The sequence below is a fragment of the Fukomys damarensis genome, unplaced genomic scaffold, assembly GCF_012274545.1.
Source record: "Fukomys damarensis isolate Sample0158 unplaced genomic scaffold, DMR_v1.0_HiC HiC_scaffold_39, whole genome shotgun sequence".
Taxonomy (NCBI): Eukaryota; Metazoa; Chordata; class Mammalia; order Rodentia; family Bathyergidae; genus Fukomys; species Fukomys damarensis.
In genome coordinates, this window is record NW_022900951.1 from 50,892,269 (window position 1) to 50,909,148 (window position 16,880).

The 16,880-nt window shown below is 37.6% G+C and overlaps 1 protein-coding gene across 3 annotated transcripts in view; it reads left to right on the forward strand.

The window, feature by feature from the left end:
* Positions 1-16,880, forward strand: part of Heph (hephaestin) — a 153,511-nt gene that overhangs the window by 92,636 nt on the left and 43,995 nt on the right. For all 3 annotated transcript variants that reach the window (XM_010632190.3, XM_033760352.1, XM_033760353.1), the window contains 5 exons: positions 2,237-2,405; positions 3,331-3,467; positions 12,626-12,757; positions 14,171-14,382; positions 15,366-15,516. In XM_010632190.3, coding sequence (XP_010630492.1) covers positions 2,237-2,405; positions 3,331-3,467; positions 12,626-12,757; positions 14,171-14,382; positions 15,366-15,516 — 801 coding nt within the window. The remainder of the gene's footprint in view (positions 1-2,236; positions 2,406-3,330; positions 3,468-12,625; positions 12,758-14,170; positions 14,383-15,365; positions 15,517-16,880) is intronic.

The following is a 16,880-nucleotide window of genomic DNA, read 5'->3' on the forward strand; positions in this document are numbered from 1 at the left end:
AGATGCACAACCTTATCATTGGCAATCTAGATATTGACATACAGAGAAAATTAATTCATAGCAACAACTATGTCACCCTGGCAATAGCAACGAAATCAGCAACAATAGCAACAAAGACAAATGATATTGACATATCATAAGAACTAAAAATGCACCACCCTTAACCATAGGAAAGAGATTTATAATTATAGCATAGACACTAAGACAAAACAAATATTGACATAACTAAATGCAATAAATATACCTCTACTAACAACAGAAAAGATTTCAAGAGTAATAGTGTAGAGTTAACTAAGTATCTAAAGATTGATAAAGTTTAATGGTCATAAGTAGAAAAGATAAAGGCGGTAAGGAACAAGAGAACGAATGTGGAAGATTATGAAAAATTAGTGAAAAATTATAATAAGGATAGAAAAGATAAAAAATCTTATTAAAGCATAAGAGGGAACAGAGAAGCAAGAAAAAGATGAAAAAATAGGAAGAAAAAAATTAAAAGGAAAAGGAGGAAAACCTACTTTATAAAAATATCAAAGAAGAAGAAAAAAACAAATGAGTAAAAAAAATATTCTTTTTTTATTATTTGAATGGTTTCATTCCAGGATGTGAAGTCTTGAAATCTAGCAAGTCACGGTTTTCTCTGCCTAGCTTTATAGCTTGTGGGTTTGTAAGGTGAATCTCATGCTATAGAGGCCCCACTGTTCATACCCCCCAGGCTGTGGGAACCATTCAAACTGAGGTTTGTCCTCGCTCATGTTGGTAGACAGGGAAAGCAGTCACACCACTAATTTGTGCTGGATCTAGGCAACAGGATAGTGATTCCAGCAGAATGCTGGACTTAATGGTAGCCTTTTTAGACCTAGCACCCTCTGAAAGTGCCACACATTGGTCCTGGCTTCTCTCCAAGGAGGGCAGGGCCCCATATCCTTCCTAGCCTGGACTTAAACTTCTCAGGGATCTATGTGTATCCCATACCCTATCCATGATTGTTTACTGTGGCCGTCTCTCACCAAGTCATCATTGGAGGTAACAGTGGAAATTTGAAGTGAAGCTCTTTTGTAGTTGCTCTGAATGAAGCTTAGTATTAAACAGTGAACCTCTTCCCAAAATGGTTCCAGATGAAACAGTCTCAGGCCATACTGTGTAGGTTTTACACTGGATTTCTTTTCCACCTCTAGCCTGCTGTGAGGAAGGAGTCACTTTCAGAGTAAAATCCCACACTGCTTTGAAGTTTACAGTAACTCCAATCTTTTCTTGGTACTAGTGCTGCTGAACCACTCAATTATTTTTCCCTATAACTCATGTGTCTGGGGGCTTACTTTATGTCTACATATACAGATTACTTTCCCAGGGATCCAGGGTAAGATTTCTAGTCTGCTTTGTTGTTTTCTGTTTGTTTTGTTCTGTTTCTCCAGTTTCTCTGTAGTTTTTCATTTTTCTGTAAGTTCTGTCTGAATTCTCATAGATCTACTTCTTTTTTGCTCTTCACTAAGGTCTTATTTTCCAGGTGTCTGGATTCCTGATCCCAGTGAGGCTGTATCTTGCTGATGATTGCTACTTCACCATTTTCTGCCTTCTTCTCCAGTATACAAATTTTTTATTTTAAGATATTGTAAGATTCAAATATAGTAATGTAGTTGCTAGGCTGATATAGGGTATTGACATCTATGACCATTATACCTCGTTGCAGTATCTCTCACATTTGGAGAAACTACTTGGAACCTACATGTTCGTGAGAGTCCCAAGTCTGAAGATTCATCTCCATTTAATGAAGATGTTCCCTTATTTTGGGAGCTTCCCCTTTACAAATAATTTAACCTCTCTTTTTAACCTGATGCTCCCACCAGGCCCATCAGGTGGATTTCCCTATCCTCTCTATTTATGATAGAGGGAAGCTCAGCCTGAGGGAGTGACTTGCCTAAGGTCTTACAGACAGTGGTAAAGCTTATGCTTCAGACCAGTTCTCCAGACTTCAGTCTTTGTGATGTTGCCCCAATGTGAGTCTCTTGCAGAGGCAAGAATGAAAATTTGGTAAATGCATCAATGTTATACTTACGTTCCCACATGGTTCTCTCTCCTGACCAGGCTCTTGAGGAGTAAGAGGAAATAGCTCAAAGTGTATGAAAATAAAGAGACTAGTGAAGAATGGGAAGACAAAACACTGAAAGATGGAGTCAGGTGAATGCTGTATGGGAGAAATCCTGGTAGAATGTGACCTTTCATGATTTTATTTCTCCAGGTGGCATGCAGGCCCTCTACAAGATTGAGGCTTGTTCTATGGACCCTGCTGTGGAGCAGCTCACAGGCAAAGTACGGAAGTATTTCATTGAGGCCCATGAGATTCAATGGAACTATGGCCCAATGGGACACGATGGGAGTACTGGAAAGAGTTTGAGAGAACCAGGAAGGTAAAAATGTAGAGGGCTCCATCTTTGTCTTCCTGTCCAAAAACATGTCTCCCTTTGATCCCAGGTACCACAAAACAAAACAGAGCAAAACATAAGCATAACTTCCTTCTTATCCTTTTGGAGGAATTTCTCCAATTTCTATCTCTTCTATGACACAAGTGCAGACAAAGTAGAGAAGATTAGTGCCCTGCTAAGTTGCTAGCCCTTAAATTATACCAGTGTACTTGGCAACTAATGATGCTAGTTCTTTCACAGAACAGAATCTTGGGAGATGACTAGGAAAAAGCATGGAGGAAGATACTAGGGTACCTATTATGTTTATTCTTTCAGCAGGAAATAATGGCGTGATTATTCAGAAAATGTAAGAAATTTAGTGCTTAAATTTTAGGAAGGTATTAGAATCTTAGTGGACTTTCATTTAGGGGTGAAGCCCTTTATGTGATGGGGGTCTTTCATGTTGACCAGGCACATCTTGAACTCATGGACTTAGAGTGTCCCTTCCTCTAGTCTGAGTAGGTGTGACAACAGTTATGCCTCCTGACAACCAGATAAGGCTATTTTTGATTAAAGAGAGAAAAGTTTGGAGTACTTGAGGATTATTAAGCAGAGAGGTAGACAGAATAGTCCCCATATCTGCAAGAATATTCCAGCCTAGTACAAAGAATAACTCCAATAATTAAAATAATTTAGCAGTAAGATAGATTCCTCCTCTGAGTTCTCTGTATTTACAAAGACTTATATAGAAGCAGTGTCACTGATTAGTGGTGTCACAAAGAATGATATCTTTACTGGAAGGAGTTACCTTGTATGATCTCAAAGGTCTTTCCAAACCATAAAGGCCTATAACTTGATGAAATTAAAGATAAAATTGGGGACCATTTGATATCCAATAAAGTTATATGACATTTACCTCCTTATACACTAGAAGTTCAGATAAATTCTTCCAGACGAGCTCCAGTCGAATTGGAGGCACTTACTGGAAAGTTCAATATGAAGCCTTTCAAGATGACACATTCCAGGAGAAAGTACAGCTGGAGGAAGAAAAGCATCTTGGAATCCTGGGTGAGGAAACTTTTAACTCATGAATCTTTTCTTCATCTTCTGAAGATTTATTACCTGGATTTTTAATCTTTTAACGTCTCTGACTAGACTAAGTCAAAGAAGTGGACTTAGAAACTGGAATCTGGAATCTAGGAGTAGCTCATGCACATATTGTAGACTTGACTCTCCCAAAGAGGATCCCAGGAAATTAGTATAGTAAAGCCTTGGTTTCCAAACATACTGTTTCTGGAAACATGCTCATAATCCAAAGCACTTGTATATTAAAATGAATTTCCCCATAAAAGATCGTGGAAACTCAAATGATTTATTCCACAACCCCAAAACATTCAAATAAAAATGATTATACTACTGTAATATAAAACAGAATAATAATGGAAATATAAAATATAGAGATAAATAAGCAAATTAACCTGCACTAGCCTTTGAAAACCGTGGTGGCTGGTGTGAGGGAGACCAGAGAGAGCAGGGCTATTGCGAAGGATGGCTTTCACTATCACTAATGTAGTTACTGCTATCTGTTGGTTCCGTGCGATCTTTTTCTTTTTTGCAACACTAACTAGGAACCTGTTCAATGACACTTGCTTTTACCTCCTTTTGAGGATTTCATGAAAACATGACATTGCATTGTTGTTAAGAGGATTCATTATCCACACTGCTACATCCTTATCTGAGTCACTTTATACTATAAAATTTTGCAGTGATTTCCATAATTTATACGTCTCCCTAATCTCAAGTGAAGTGAGTTATTCCTCTGCATATTTTTCTTCCTCTGCAGATAAGATCTCATGCACAAACTCTTGCTTTTAGGAGTCAATCACCTATAATCCTACAGAGGGGCTGCTATTGCCTCAGTTGTGATCATGTGATGTTCAATGTCACATACTACTCATATTGCAAGATATTGTTTGTTTATCAAATGAAAATTTATTAGAAATGTTTACTCATCTTGTAGAACACTTATGAAACAAGTTACTCACAGTCCAGGGTTTCAAGGTGTTTTGCAATAAAGGTTATGGGGGTTTGAATATGTTTGAAAAACACTAGGGTAAGCACAGTCAAATAGTGTTCTTTGCTGTAGAAATTCTGAGAGCCTTGGATTTGTGTTTGTTCCCCATGAATCTCCAAGATGGAAATGGAGTTTGTGCTACTTATAATATTTATTTTTCTACTGAACTATTTTTGCTAACGTCCACGAGTTCCATTGTTGTATGGATCATACTTTTATTTCTTTCCTCAGATTCTTTTATTGGTACATTTTAGGTATACGATACATTTACATTTATCATCGGGAACTTGTACCTTTACATGATGTACCTTAGTTCTTCTTTTACCCCATTCCCCTGCCCTCCCTTCACTTCTTCCACTGTTTACAAAAATTTTGTTTCCATATTTTCTTTCTCTCATATTTTTTCCTTTCCCTTCTTTCCTTTCCTCTACCCTTCCCACTTCCCCTAACCCTTTGGACATTTTCTTCCTATTTCATATTATCAATTATTCATTTTAATCCTTATTTACACTTTCAGTTTCTCACACTAGAGAAACCACTCAGTATTTACACATGTGTGTACTATTTATGTCACCTAAGAGTATGCCCTCAACGTGCATCCATGTAGCTATAAATGTCTCTAGTTTCTCATTCCTTATGGCTGAGTATTATACACACACACTCACACACACACACACACACACACACACACACACACACACACACACACCTTCTTTATGCATTCTTCAGTTGATGGGCAAATGGGCTGCTTCCATGCTTCAGCTATTACAAACTGTGCTACTATAAACATGAGTGTGCATATATCACTGTGGTATGATTCTTTTAATTCTTGGGAAAGATACCCAGCAGAGCAATAGCTGGGTCAAATGGGACCTCTAATCATAGTTTTGTGAGGCATCTCCATATTGACTTCCATACTGGTTGCACTAGTCTGCACTCCCACCAACAATGGAGAAGGGTTCCTTTCTCCCCACAACCCTGCCAACATTTGTCATTGGTTGATTTCTTGATAGCAGCCATTTTTTCTGGGGTGAGTTAGAAGCTGAGCACTGTTTTCATTTGCATCTCTCAAATGACCAGTGGTGCGGAACATTTTTTCATACGTTTATTTGCTTCTTTTACTTCTTTGTTTGAGAAATATCTGTTCATTTCAGATGCCCATTTTTGAATTGGGTCTTTATATTTGGGGGGTCTGATTTTTTAAGTTCTTAATATATTCTAGATAATAGTCCTTTGTCTGAGGAACAGCTGCTAAAACATTTTTCCCACATTAAAGGTTGTCTCTTAGCTCTGTTGGTGGTTTCTTTTGTGTGTTTGGTTTTTTTTGTTGTTGTTGTTTTGTTTTTGAGACAGGGTCTCACTGTATTGGTGAGACTGATCTGGAACTCACTATGTAGCCCAGGCTGGTCTCGAACTCACAGCGATCCTCCTGCCTCAGCCTCCCGAGTGCTGGGAATACAGGTGTGTGTTACCACGCCTGACTTAGTTTGTTTGTTTTAAGTGCAGGAGATTAAACATCTTTTTAATAAGATGTTTAATAAGATGAGGTCCCAGTTGATAATTCTTTGTGCTAGTTTGCATGCTACTGAGGTTTTGTTTATAAAGTCTTTTCCTATGCCAATATCTTCAAGAATTCTACCTAACTTATCTCCCAGCAAGTTTAGTGTTTCTGTTTTAATATTTAGATCTTTAAACCACTTGGATTTTAGTTTAGTGCGTGGTGAAAGATAAGGGTCTAGTTTTAATCTTTTGCAGATTGAAAGCCAGTCTTTCCAACACCATTTATTAAAGAGACTATTTTTCCTCCAGTGAGGATGGTTGGCTCCTTTATCTAAGATAAGGTGGCTGAGTATGTCTGGAGTTGTTTCTGCTTTTTCTAATCTATTCCACTGATCCTCTGGTCTTTTTCTTTGCAAGTACCATGCTGTTTTTACCACAGTGGCTTTGTAGTATAGTTTGAAGTTGGGGATAGTGATACCCTGTCATGTGTCTGTCAGATCACACTTTTAGAAGTGCTTCTGTAGGGATATCCCTGAATGACGGTATAAGGCAGGGCAACTGTCCAGATTCTTGGCAATCTGGCCCAGGAGCTGATCAGCATGATGTATAGCTATACTTGCTTTATTGAAGGATGTAGATCCATGCTTTGAATCTGAACTTGGGGAAGGTATCCAAAAGTACTAAAAGACGGAATTGAAAGAGTATAGCCATGTTTAATGTGGTTTATTCACTCAATAGAACCAGAAAATAGATCAGATGGGAGAAAACTTTGGAAATGTAAGTAATATAATGAGCTATGACCTGGTGAAAGGTACGAGGCAGTTGATTCTAGATCTGAAAATGGACAATACATCCAATATTGGCTGTACAGGGAGATATCAGGAGAAGAATTATATTCAAGGAAGGGGGATTGTTTTTGAGTTGAAGGAGCCATCATTGGTTAGGGGAACAGAAGTAGAGGATTTGTGTGGAAATTGAGTAAAAAAACCCAGCTGACTTAATGTTAAAGCCATCATAAATGCTTAGGATATTATCTTGGCACTTTTCTTTAGTTTCAAATATGACCTAAGATAGGTTAGAAATGTTGTGTTATCAGAGCCTCACCATATAATCAGTAAGTGCGTTGTAGATATTGGGGAGTGGCTGTGTGGACCAGAGTGCTGTGGCTGCAGGTGGATCCCAGCCAGTCCTATGCCCAAACCAAGAGACTCAGGCACACTCACCCAAACTGAAGCACCCCCAGAAAAGAGCAGCACAGATGCACAAGCTTCAGCCAGAGGCCCACCATACCATTGGTAAGTGAGCACAGATCTCAGGGAGCAGCTCTGTGGACAACAGCAGCATGGCTGCAGGCAGATTCGAGCCAGAGCCCCAACCTGACCCCAGTGGCTTAGGGCACACAGGCCAGAGACAAGGGCCCACCTGAAAAAGAGTTACATAGGCATAGAATCAACAGCCATACGCTTTCCTGGATACTCTTGATAAGTGTGTGGAGAACCTAGCCAGAAGCCTGAGCAGACAGCAGGAGCTAGGGTGCACAGCCCTCAGCCAAAGGCCCTCCCTGGCAACAGTCACATAGGGGCCCCAGCAAGAGGCACACCTAGATACCATCCAAAGTGTGCAGAGGCCCCAACCAGAAACCAGGCCAGACAGCAGGTCAGTTCAGGGATCCAAAAGGCCACCCTTCTGAACCCAGGAATTAGTGTGCTGGTGAGCAGCAGAGAAAAGGCTGCTAAGTGGCTTGCTGAGTATTGAAAACCAATGGATGGCACAGCAGACTGCATTTGTTGAAATGAGAAGACATGTAAATAAGTCTCAAACTCAGATTTCCAGGTCACTTAAGGCAACCACAAAGGGCAATAAGATGAGACAATCTGATATTCAACCAGCTGAACTCCCTGAACTCACAGCAAAAGAGGACCTAGAAAAAAATGAAATCAGAAATAATTTCTCAGATAACAGCAGAGAATGTTTCTATAGTGCAAGACATAATTAATTAATTTAGAGTGTATGCGGACAAAAAAATAGAGGAGCTGAGGAGCATGATGGAATCCCAATATAGGAAACAAATGGAATCCATAAAACGGATGCAAACAGATTTCCAGGAGATTAAAAACACAACTGAAAGTTTATGCAGCAGAACCAGCCAATGTGAGGACAGAATTTCAGATATAGAAGATAGGATTGCAATTAGTGACCAGGAAAAGAAAAATTTCTTAAAAATAGTGACAATGAGAAATTGATCTAGCAGCTATGAGACAATGCAATGAAGAATAACATAAGTATGATCAAAGTCAATGAAGAAACAGGAGAGCATGCAGACACCATAAAAAAGGAATATTCACAGAAGTAATGGCAGAAAACTTCCCAAGTAGGGAAATCCCCCCCCAAAAAAAAAGTAGTAGCTATCTTCTTTGCAGATCAAGTGGATTTCAAACCAACACTGATTAAGAGAGACAAAGAAGGACACTACATCCTTGTAAAGGGAAAATCCCAAGAGGAAGAGATGATAATCATAAATCTATATGCACCAAACACTATCACACCCAACTATATAAGACAAATATTAACTGACATGAAAAATCATATGAGCACTAATACAATAGTAGTGGAGAAACTCAATATCCCACTGTAACAAATAGATAGATAAATCAGACAAAAAATAAACAACAAAATACTAAAACTCAAACTCTTGAACAAATGAATTTAACAGATGCTTATAGAATGTTCCACCTCACAAAATCAGAATACACATTCTTTTCACCTGCCCATTCTCCAAAATAGATCACATACTCACTCATAGAACATGTTTACATAAGTGCAAAGGAATGGAAGTTATCCCCTGTTTATTATCAGATCATAATGTGATGAAATTGGAGATTAATATCAAAAGAAACTGCAACAATTTCATAAACAAATGGAAATTGAACAACAAACATTCTGAATAACCAATGGATCACAGAGGAAATTAAAGATGAAATCAAACAGTTCCTACAATTAAATGAAGATGACAATACGACATATCAGTTTTTATGGGATACAATGAAAGCAGTCTTATGAGGGAAACTCATAACAGTGAATACTCCTATTAGGAAAACAGTGAGCTCAATTACACAACCTGCTGCTGAACCTCAAGCTTCCAGAAAAAGAAGAGCAGGACAAACCCAAAGCTCATACAAGGGAAGAAATTAAAAAGTTCAGCACAGAAATCAATGCAATGGTTACTAAGAGAACAATACAAAAAAAATGTATGAAGCCCAGAGTTGGCTCTTTGAAAGAATAAAGAAAATTGACGAAACCTTAGTGTGAACCTTATAAGAAAAGGAAAGAAAAGGCCCAAATCCATGAACCTATATGGCAATAGGATGGAAAATACAGAAGATATGGAAAGATTCCTAGATACATATGGATTACCAAAGTTGAGCAAAGTTAACCTAAATCTTCTAAACCAACCAATATCAATCAATAAAATTGAAGATATAATTAACAACTTACCAACTAAGAAAGGCCCAGGGCCTGATGGCTTCCCTGCTGTATTCTACAAGACATTTAAAAAGGAACTACTTCCACTACCATATAAACACTTCATTGAAATTTAAAGGGAAGCAATACTCCTGAATTCATTCCTAAAAGCAAGCATCACCTTGGTCCTCAAAGCAGAGAAAGACTCAACCAAAAAAGAGAACTATGGGCCAATCTCACTAATGAACGTAGATGCAAAAATCCTTAATAAGATACTGGCAAATAGAATGCAGATGATCATCAAGAAGATCATACACCCTGACCACATGGGATTCATCCCAGGAATGCAGGGATGTTCAACAAATGCAAACCGATAACTGTAATACACTATTATTAATAGAGCTAATAAGATAAACCATATGATCATCTCAATAGATACACAAAAAGCATTTCATAAAATCCAACAAGTATTTATGATAAAACCCCTACAAAAAACGTGACAGTCCCTACTTCAATCTGATACAAGCCATCTATGAAAAACCAACAGCCAATATCATATTAAATGGTCAAAAATTGAAATCATTCACACTAAAATTAGGAACAAGACAAGATGTTCAGTATCACCACTCCTGTTCAGTATAGATTTGTAAACATTAGCCATAGCAATTAGACAAGAGAAAGAAACAAAAGGAATAAAGATAGGAAAAGAAGAGGTCAAATTGTCATTATTTACAGATGACAAGATACTCTATGTAGAAGACACAAAGAACTCTACCAAAAGTCTTCTAGACTTACTAACCAAATTCAGTAAAGAAGCTGGATACGAAGTCAACACACAAAAATCAATAGCTTTTCTCTACATGAAATACAGGCTCACTGAGAGACAAATGGAATAATCAATTCCTTTCACAATAGCATCCAAAAAATTGAAATACCTAGGAAACTCTACCCTGAAAACTATAGCACTCTGAAAATAGAGATTGAAGAGGATATTAGAAAATGGAAAGACATCCTTTGTTCCTGGGTAGGAAGAATCAACAAAGTGAAAATGGTCATACTTCCACAAATGCTATATAGATTCAATGCAATCCCAATTGAAATCCCATCAGTATGCTTCACAGACCTTGAGAAAACAATCCAAAAATTCATTTGGAACAATAAGAGATCTAGAAGAGCAAAAGCAATTCTAGTCAATAAGACGAGGAAGGGAGTATCACAATCCCTAACTTGAAATTATACTACAAAGCTACTGTGATAAAAACAGCATGGAAATGGCAAAGAAACAGAGCTGAGGACAAGTGGAACAGATCAGAAGATGCAGAAACTCCAGATACACTCAACAACTTCATTCATTGACAAAGGAGCCAAAAAGAAAGATAGCCTCTTTAATAAATGGTGCTGGAAAAACTGTGTTTCAACTTGCCAAAATTAAAACTAGACCTATATTTTTCACCATCACTAAATTAAAATTGAAATGGATTACACTTCTAAATTTTAAAACAGAAACTAAACCGTTTGGAAGAGAGGTTAGGTAGAACTCTTGAATATATTGGCATAGGAAAAGATTTCATGAACAAAACCTCACTTACCTGTGAACTACCACAAACAATCAACAAGTACAACGTTTTTTTATTAAAAAGCTTCTGCACAGCAAGAGATACAACCCGCAATGTGGGAAAAACATTTCATCATTTCTTTCTCAGACAAAGGTATACTATCTCAAATATATAAAGAATTTAAAAACAATCAGGCTTCCCAAATTTAAAGACCCAATCCAAAAATGAGCATCCAAAATGAACAGACATTTCTCAAAGAAGTAGAAATAGCACATAAACATCTGAAAAAATGTTCAACATCACTGGTCATTTGAATGATACAAATGAAAACAACACTCCGATTCCACGTCACCCCAGAAAAAATGGCTGCTATCATGAAATCAATCAACAACAAATGCTGGTGGGGCTGTGGAGAAAGAGGAACCCTGCTTCACTGCTGGTGGGAATGTAGACTGGTGCATCCACTGTGGAAATCAGTAGGGAGATTCCTCAAAGAACTAGGATTAGAAGTCCAATTTGACCAAGCTATTCCCCTGCTGGGCATCTTCCCCAAAGAATTAAAAGAATCATACCAGTGTGATATATGTGTATACATGTTCATAGCAGCACAATTTGTAATAGCTAAAACTTGGAAGCAGCCCAATTGCCCATCAATGGGAGACTACATAAAGAAAATGTGTGTATTTTAAAATAAAATGGAGTACTACTCAGCCATAAAGAATGAGAAACTAGAGAGACATTTGTAGCTAAATGGATGTACATTGAGGCCATACTGTTAAGTGAAATAAATAAGACACACGTGTAAATACCTAATGGTTTCTCTAGTGTGAGAAACTGAAAATGTAAATAAGAACTAAAAGGTGTAATAGATAATGTGAAATAGGAAGAAAATGTGCAAAGGGGTAGAGGAATTGGAAGGGGTAGTGGAAAAGAAAGAAGGGAATTAATATGAGAAAATGAAAAAAATGGAAATGAAGTCTTTGTAGGTAGGACGGGCGGAGGGGATGAAGGTAGGGCAGGAGAATGGGGAAAAAATAACATAAAAAATTTTTATGTTAAAGGTACAAATTTCCAATGATGAATGTCATTATATTGTATTGCTTAAATGTACCAATAAAATGAAATATAAAAATGTTAGGTAGTGAAGCATGAAAAAATCCAGAAGTTATGTCAGGCAGGGTCTGAATACAGGATATAATAAATTTCTTTGCTCAGAATTGATTTTAAATTAAGATGAGCTCAGATTTTAGATGGGATCTATTAAAACTTGTAAGTTTGAGGAAATAGGATTGGGCCAGGCAGTGAAGTGAAAACAGTCCTGGCCACAGATTTTGGCTCTGCAGTTAATCTGCCATTTGAATTTGTGTAGGTCTGTGCTGTCTCTCCACGGTGAAGTTTCCTCATCTGTAAAAGGGAGATAATAATCCCTGCTCTGTATGCCTTAGAATGATATTTATGGATCAAAATGAGATCACAAATTTTATAGTGATGTTTAAATTGTAAATTGTAATATACTTACAACGGGTTATTCTCTTTTCTATTAACATTTACCTTTTTTTCCCCTTTTCTCTTTCTGTTTCCTTCTTTCCTATTCATCCTTGTTTTTGTTCTAATTCTCTCTCCTCATTTTTCAGGGCCAGTGATCCGGGCTGAGGTGGGTGACACCATCCAGATTGTCTTCTACAACCGTGCCTCGCAGCCATTTAGCATGCAGCCCCATGGGGTCTTTTATGAAAAAGACTACGAGGGCACTGTTTACAACGATGGTGAGCCTGCAGGGTTTCCAGGAAATGCAAGTGGTAGCTGCAGGTGGTAAAGGACAAATAAATGGAGAGTGGGGAAGAGGAAGGCAGAATTGATTGTCCTGTGTGAATGTTGTTGGCTGAATGAATTATATAAGAATGAAACAGCTAGGATCGCTAAGGGAGAACTTTTAAAATATCTTCAAATATTTTGCTATTATAAAGATATATTGTGGAATTTTGAAAGACAAAAGATTATAAAATAAAAATTTATTCATAAGTAAATTGTCATGTGAAGTTTGACATAGATTTTAATATTTTTTCTGTGAATGTAAAGTGCATATATTTACAGATATGAGATTATTTTGTGCATACAGTTTTTCATCCTACTCTTCTTGTCATTATATTGTGTTTCCCATGTTATTATGATAGTATAAACATTTTAAAGACTATATGATACTCTATCATATGAATTTGATATAATTTGTTTATCTTACTTTCTATTGTTTGGAGATAAAAGTTTTTTTCTTCAGTATTTTGAATATTGCCACTCTAGGTACAAAGTACCATTACATACATCTTAGCTTGCTTTGGGGTTATTATTTCAAAAGACAGTCCTAGAAATGGCATTACTGGGTAACTTACTTCTTGTTTTCTCAGAGAATATTAACATAAAGTAGTTCTGAGTCAAAATTATAAAAACATTCTGGGGCTGAAGGTATGGCTCATTAAAGCATGTGCTTAGAATGTGGGAGGCTCTGGGTTCAATCCCTAGTTTTCTCTGTCTCTCTTGTGGTGGCACATGCCTAAAATCCCAGCACTTGGGAGGCTGAGGCAGGAGGATCTCTGTGAGTTCCAGACCAGCCTGGGCTACATAGTGAGTTCCAGGTCAGTGTCAAATGCATATATATATATATATGAAATTGCTTATAACTGAATTGATGTTTTTTGCATATTCACACACATGTGTATATAACATTTACACACCCACACATACATACAAATATTAAAAGTAAAAAATATTCAAGAACCAGAATTGTTCAAAGATGAAATGAGCTATGATGACATACAGTGAGTCTCCTATCAGTGGAGAGTTTTTAGCAGTAAAAGGGATATAAAAGCAGATTAATATATGTTTTTGCTTAAGGGGTATTCCAGAGAAGTCTTATAATCCCTTTTAATCCTGAGATCGTAGGATTTTTGGAAAACTGAAACCTAAGGAAGTTAAATCACCCCAGTTCTTTTAGCAAATAGTGGTAGAAGTAGAAAGTAAAGTCCCTTGATTCCTAGGCCAGAGTTTTTTGTAGTGTCCAATATTCCATATTGTTGCTGCTGCTCCCAAATATGTTTATAGTTTGTTATCTTTATCCTGCTGTTTGGAGATGATGACCCTCATTCTACCTAATATGAACATATAACCTCATGTTTTCCCTACAGGCTCGTCCCACCTTGGCTTGGTGGCTAAGCCCTTTGAGAAAGTAACATACCACTGGACAGTCCCTCCCCATGCTGGTCCTACCTCTCAGGATCCTGTCTGTCTCACCTGGATGTACTACTCTGCAGTGGACCCTATAAAAGATACAAATTCTGGGTTGGTGGGCCCCCTACTGGTGTGCAAAACTGGTGCATTGGGTGCAGATGGCAAGCAGGTAATGCCAGGGTGTCTGGCTGGAAAGCCTGGTAGGAGGATGAAGCTGGTTTGCTTGGTAGAAATTAAGCATAGATCGAGGTTCTAGAGTTAAGGGAACAGAAACAAAGTAATCAAACCATTACATGAGAAATTAACAGGTGGTTACTACATTGAATGTTATTTTCTTACAAACACACTTCTTTAGCCTCAGTTTCTTCCTGTTTCATATCCTCTTATCATCATCTCCCTATTTTTATCCTTTATCTTCTGCCTTTCCTATCTCTCTCCTCTTCCTGTCCATCTTCTCTCCTCTATCCCCCGCTTTCCCACCTCAATGATCCCTCAAAACTGATCCTCATTCCTAAATATACTTTTATATTTGCTTGTCTTCTTTTGTAGCTAGCCAACCATTACTAGCTATGTGCCCTTGAGCAAATTAATTAAGCTCTCTTTGATTCATTTTCTTCATCTGTAAAACAAAGTTTCAACAATGGAAGGGTTTCTTTGAGGATTACTGAAACAATCTATTTAAAATGCTTAGTACAATGTTTGCTACATAGTAAGAAACGAGTAAATGATAACTGTAATATTAATAATTATTATTACTTTTCTCTTTTTTTTACAGCTATCCCCTAATCTCCTAGCCATCTTCCCCTAATCTCATTCCCCAGTGACTCTAGACTCGCTCTTATCAGTCTCTGTATCTCCTCTCCCTAATCCTTCTCCTGTGCTTCTTTCCTGTCCCTTGTCATACATTCCTTTTCTGGAGTCTTATCCCTTTACTCTGACTTCCTTCTTCCACCTGTAATTTGAAATTATGTGAGGCAAAATCACCTAGCAACAACTGCAGTTCTTGGCAGGAGATGTGGACTTGGCTCTGAGTCTAGAAAAGAAGGGAAAAAAATCACGTTTTGTTTTTTTTTTTAAATCTTCAGCTACACAATACACAATTGCTGAAACTGTTGTTATTCCTCTCTCTGCTTCTTCCAACTGGGCTTGCAGAAAGGGGTAGATAAAGAATTCTTTCTCCTCTTCACTGTGTTTGATGAGAACAAGAGCTGGTACATCAATGCTAATAAAGCAGCTGCTATGTTGGATTCCCGACTACTCTCAGAGGATGTCAAGGGCTTCCAGGACTCCAATCAAATGCATGGTACGGGAAGTATTTTGTGTCCTGGGCTATAAATGAGAGGTCCAAGTAAAATTTAATTTAGCCATTATCATAAACAATCCCTATGAACACTTGTTAATCTCTGTCTCTGTAAGAGACAAGGTATATTGAAGGATTTGATCAAAAGGGACAGATTTTATGGTTGACATCTTTTTGTTCTGTGCCCTGTGTTTCACAGAATGGGGAGGGGGAACCAGAACAAAGTATTGAGATGAGGACTGTACACAAGGAATCCTCTAGAGAATGTGGAGAATAAGCTGGAGTGATGTTTTTCTGGTTGCGTGTGTGTGTGTGTGTGTGTGTGTGTGTGTGTGTGTGTGTTGCTGGAGATTGAACCTAGGACCTTGAACATACTGGGCAAGTGCTTTACTATTGAACTACACATTCTAGTCCCCTTTTAGTCTTCTATCCCTCTCTTTTATCTCCCACTACACTTGATCCCATACTCCAGAAATGTGGGGCTATTTTCACCACTATGTTCATACCTTGTACTTCTCTGATTTCTAGCTTTTCAGTGCTGTGTTATGCGCCAGAAATTCCCCTTCTTATATCTTTGCCTTCAGTCTGTGGAAATGCCCTCCATTCTTTAAGGCCCTATTCAAACACTACCTCATCTACATAATCATTTCTTACCACTCAAATCCACAGTGATGAGTCCCTTTTCTGAATTACCATCACATTTGATTAGATCATTTAGTAGCAAGTTTTATATAATCCTCAATGTTGAGGTATTGGTTATATAGTTTTTGACTTCTGCTAGAATATAGTTTTCAAAAGAGAGCATTGAATGTTGCTTATCTCTGTATTCTCTACATTATCTAATGCATAATACATGCTATTTGGATTAGAAAACTACCAAATGGGTAGTGGATGGGTGAAGTAATGACTGGGTAGATGTGGTTCCAGTTTCCAAAGTGCTCCCAGTAGATTCTAATGAGATATGAATAATAGAACCCATGAAATAATCATAGAACAATTCAAGACAAATTATAATTAGAGCTAAATTGTGTAGAATAGTTTTTAAGTTCAAAGGAGGAGAACATTAGTGAGGAACAATGAAATTAAAGGATTTCTGGAAGGATGGAGTACTGTACTGAAGCTGGGGCTTTAAAGACTGCATAAGTTTGCAATCAGGACATTACAAGCAAGAAAAGCAGAATCAAGGTGTATTCAAAGTTCGTATCACAGGGGATAATCAAGTGGGATGACTCATTAAGGCTGTTTCTAGTGGAGGTGTGGACATTGAAAAGGGTTCAACTTCAAACAGGTCTCCCTGTATTTTGTATAGTGAGTCAGGGTATAGTGTAAGAGGTAGGAGGAGAGCAAAAATTAGTGTTATCTTCTTT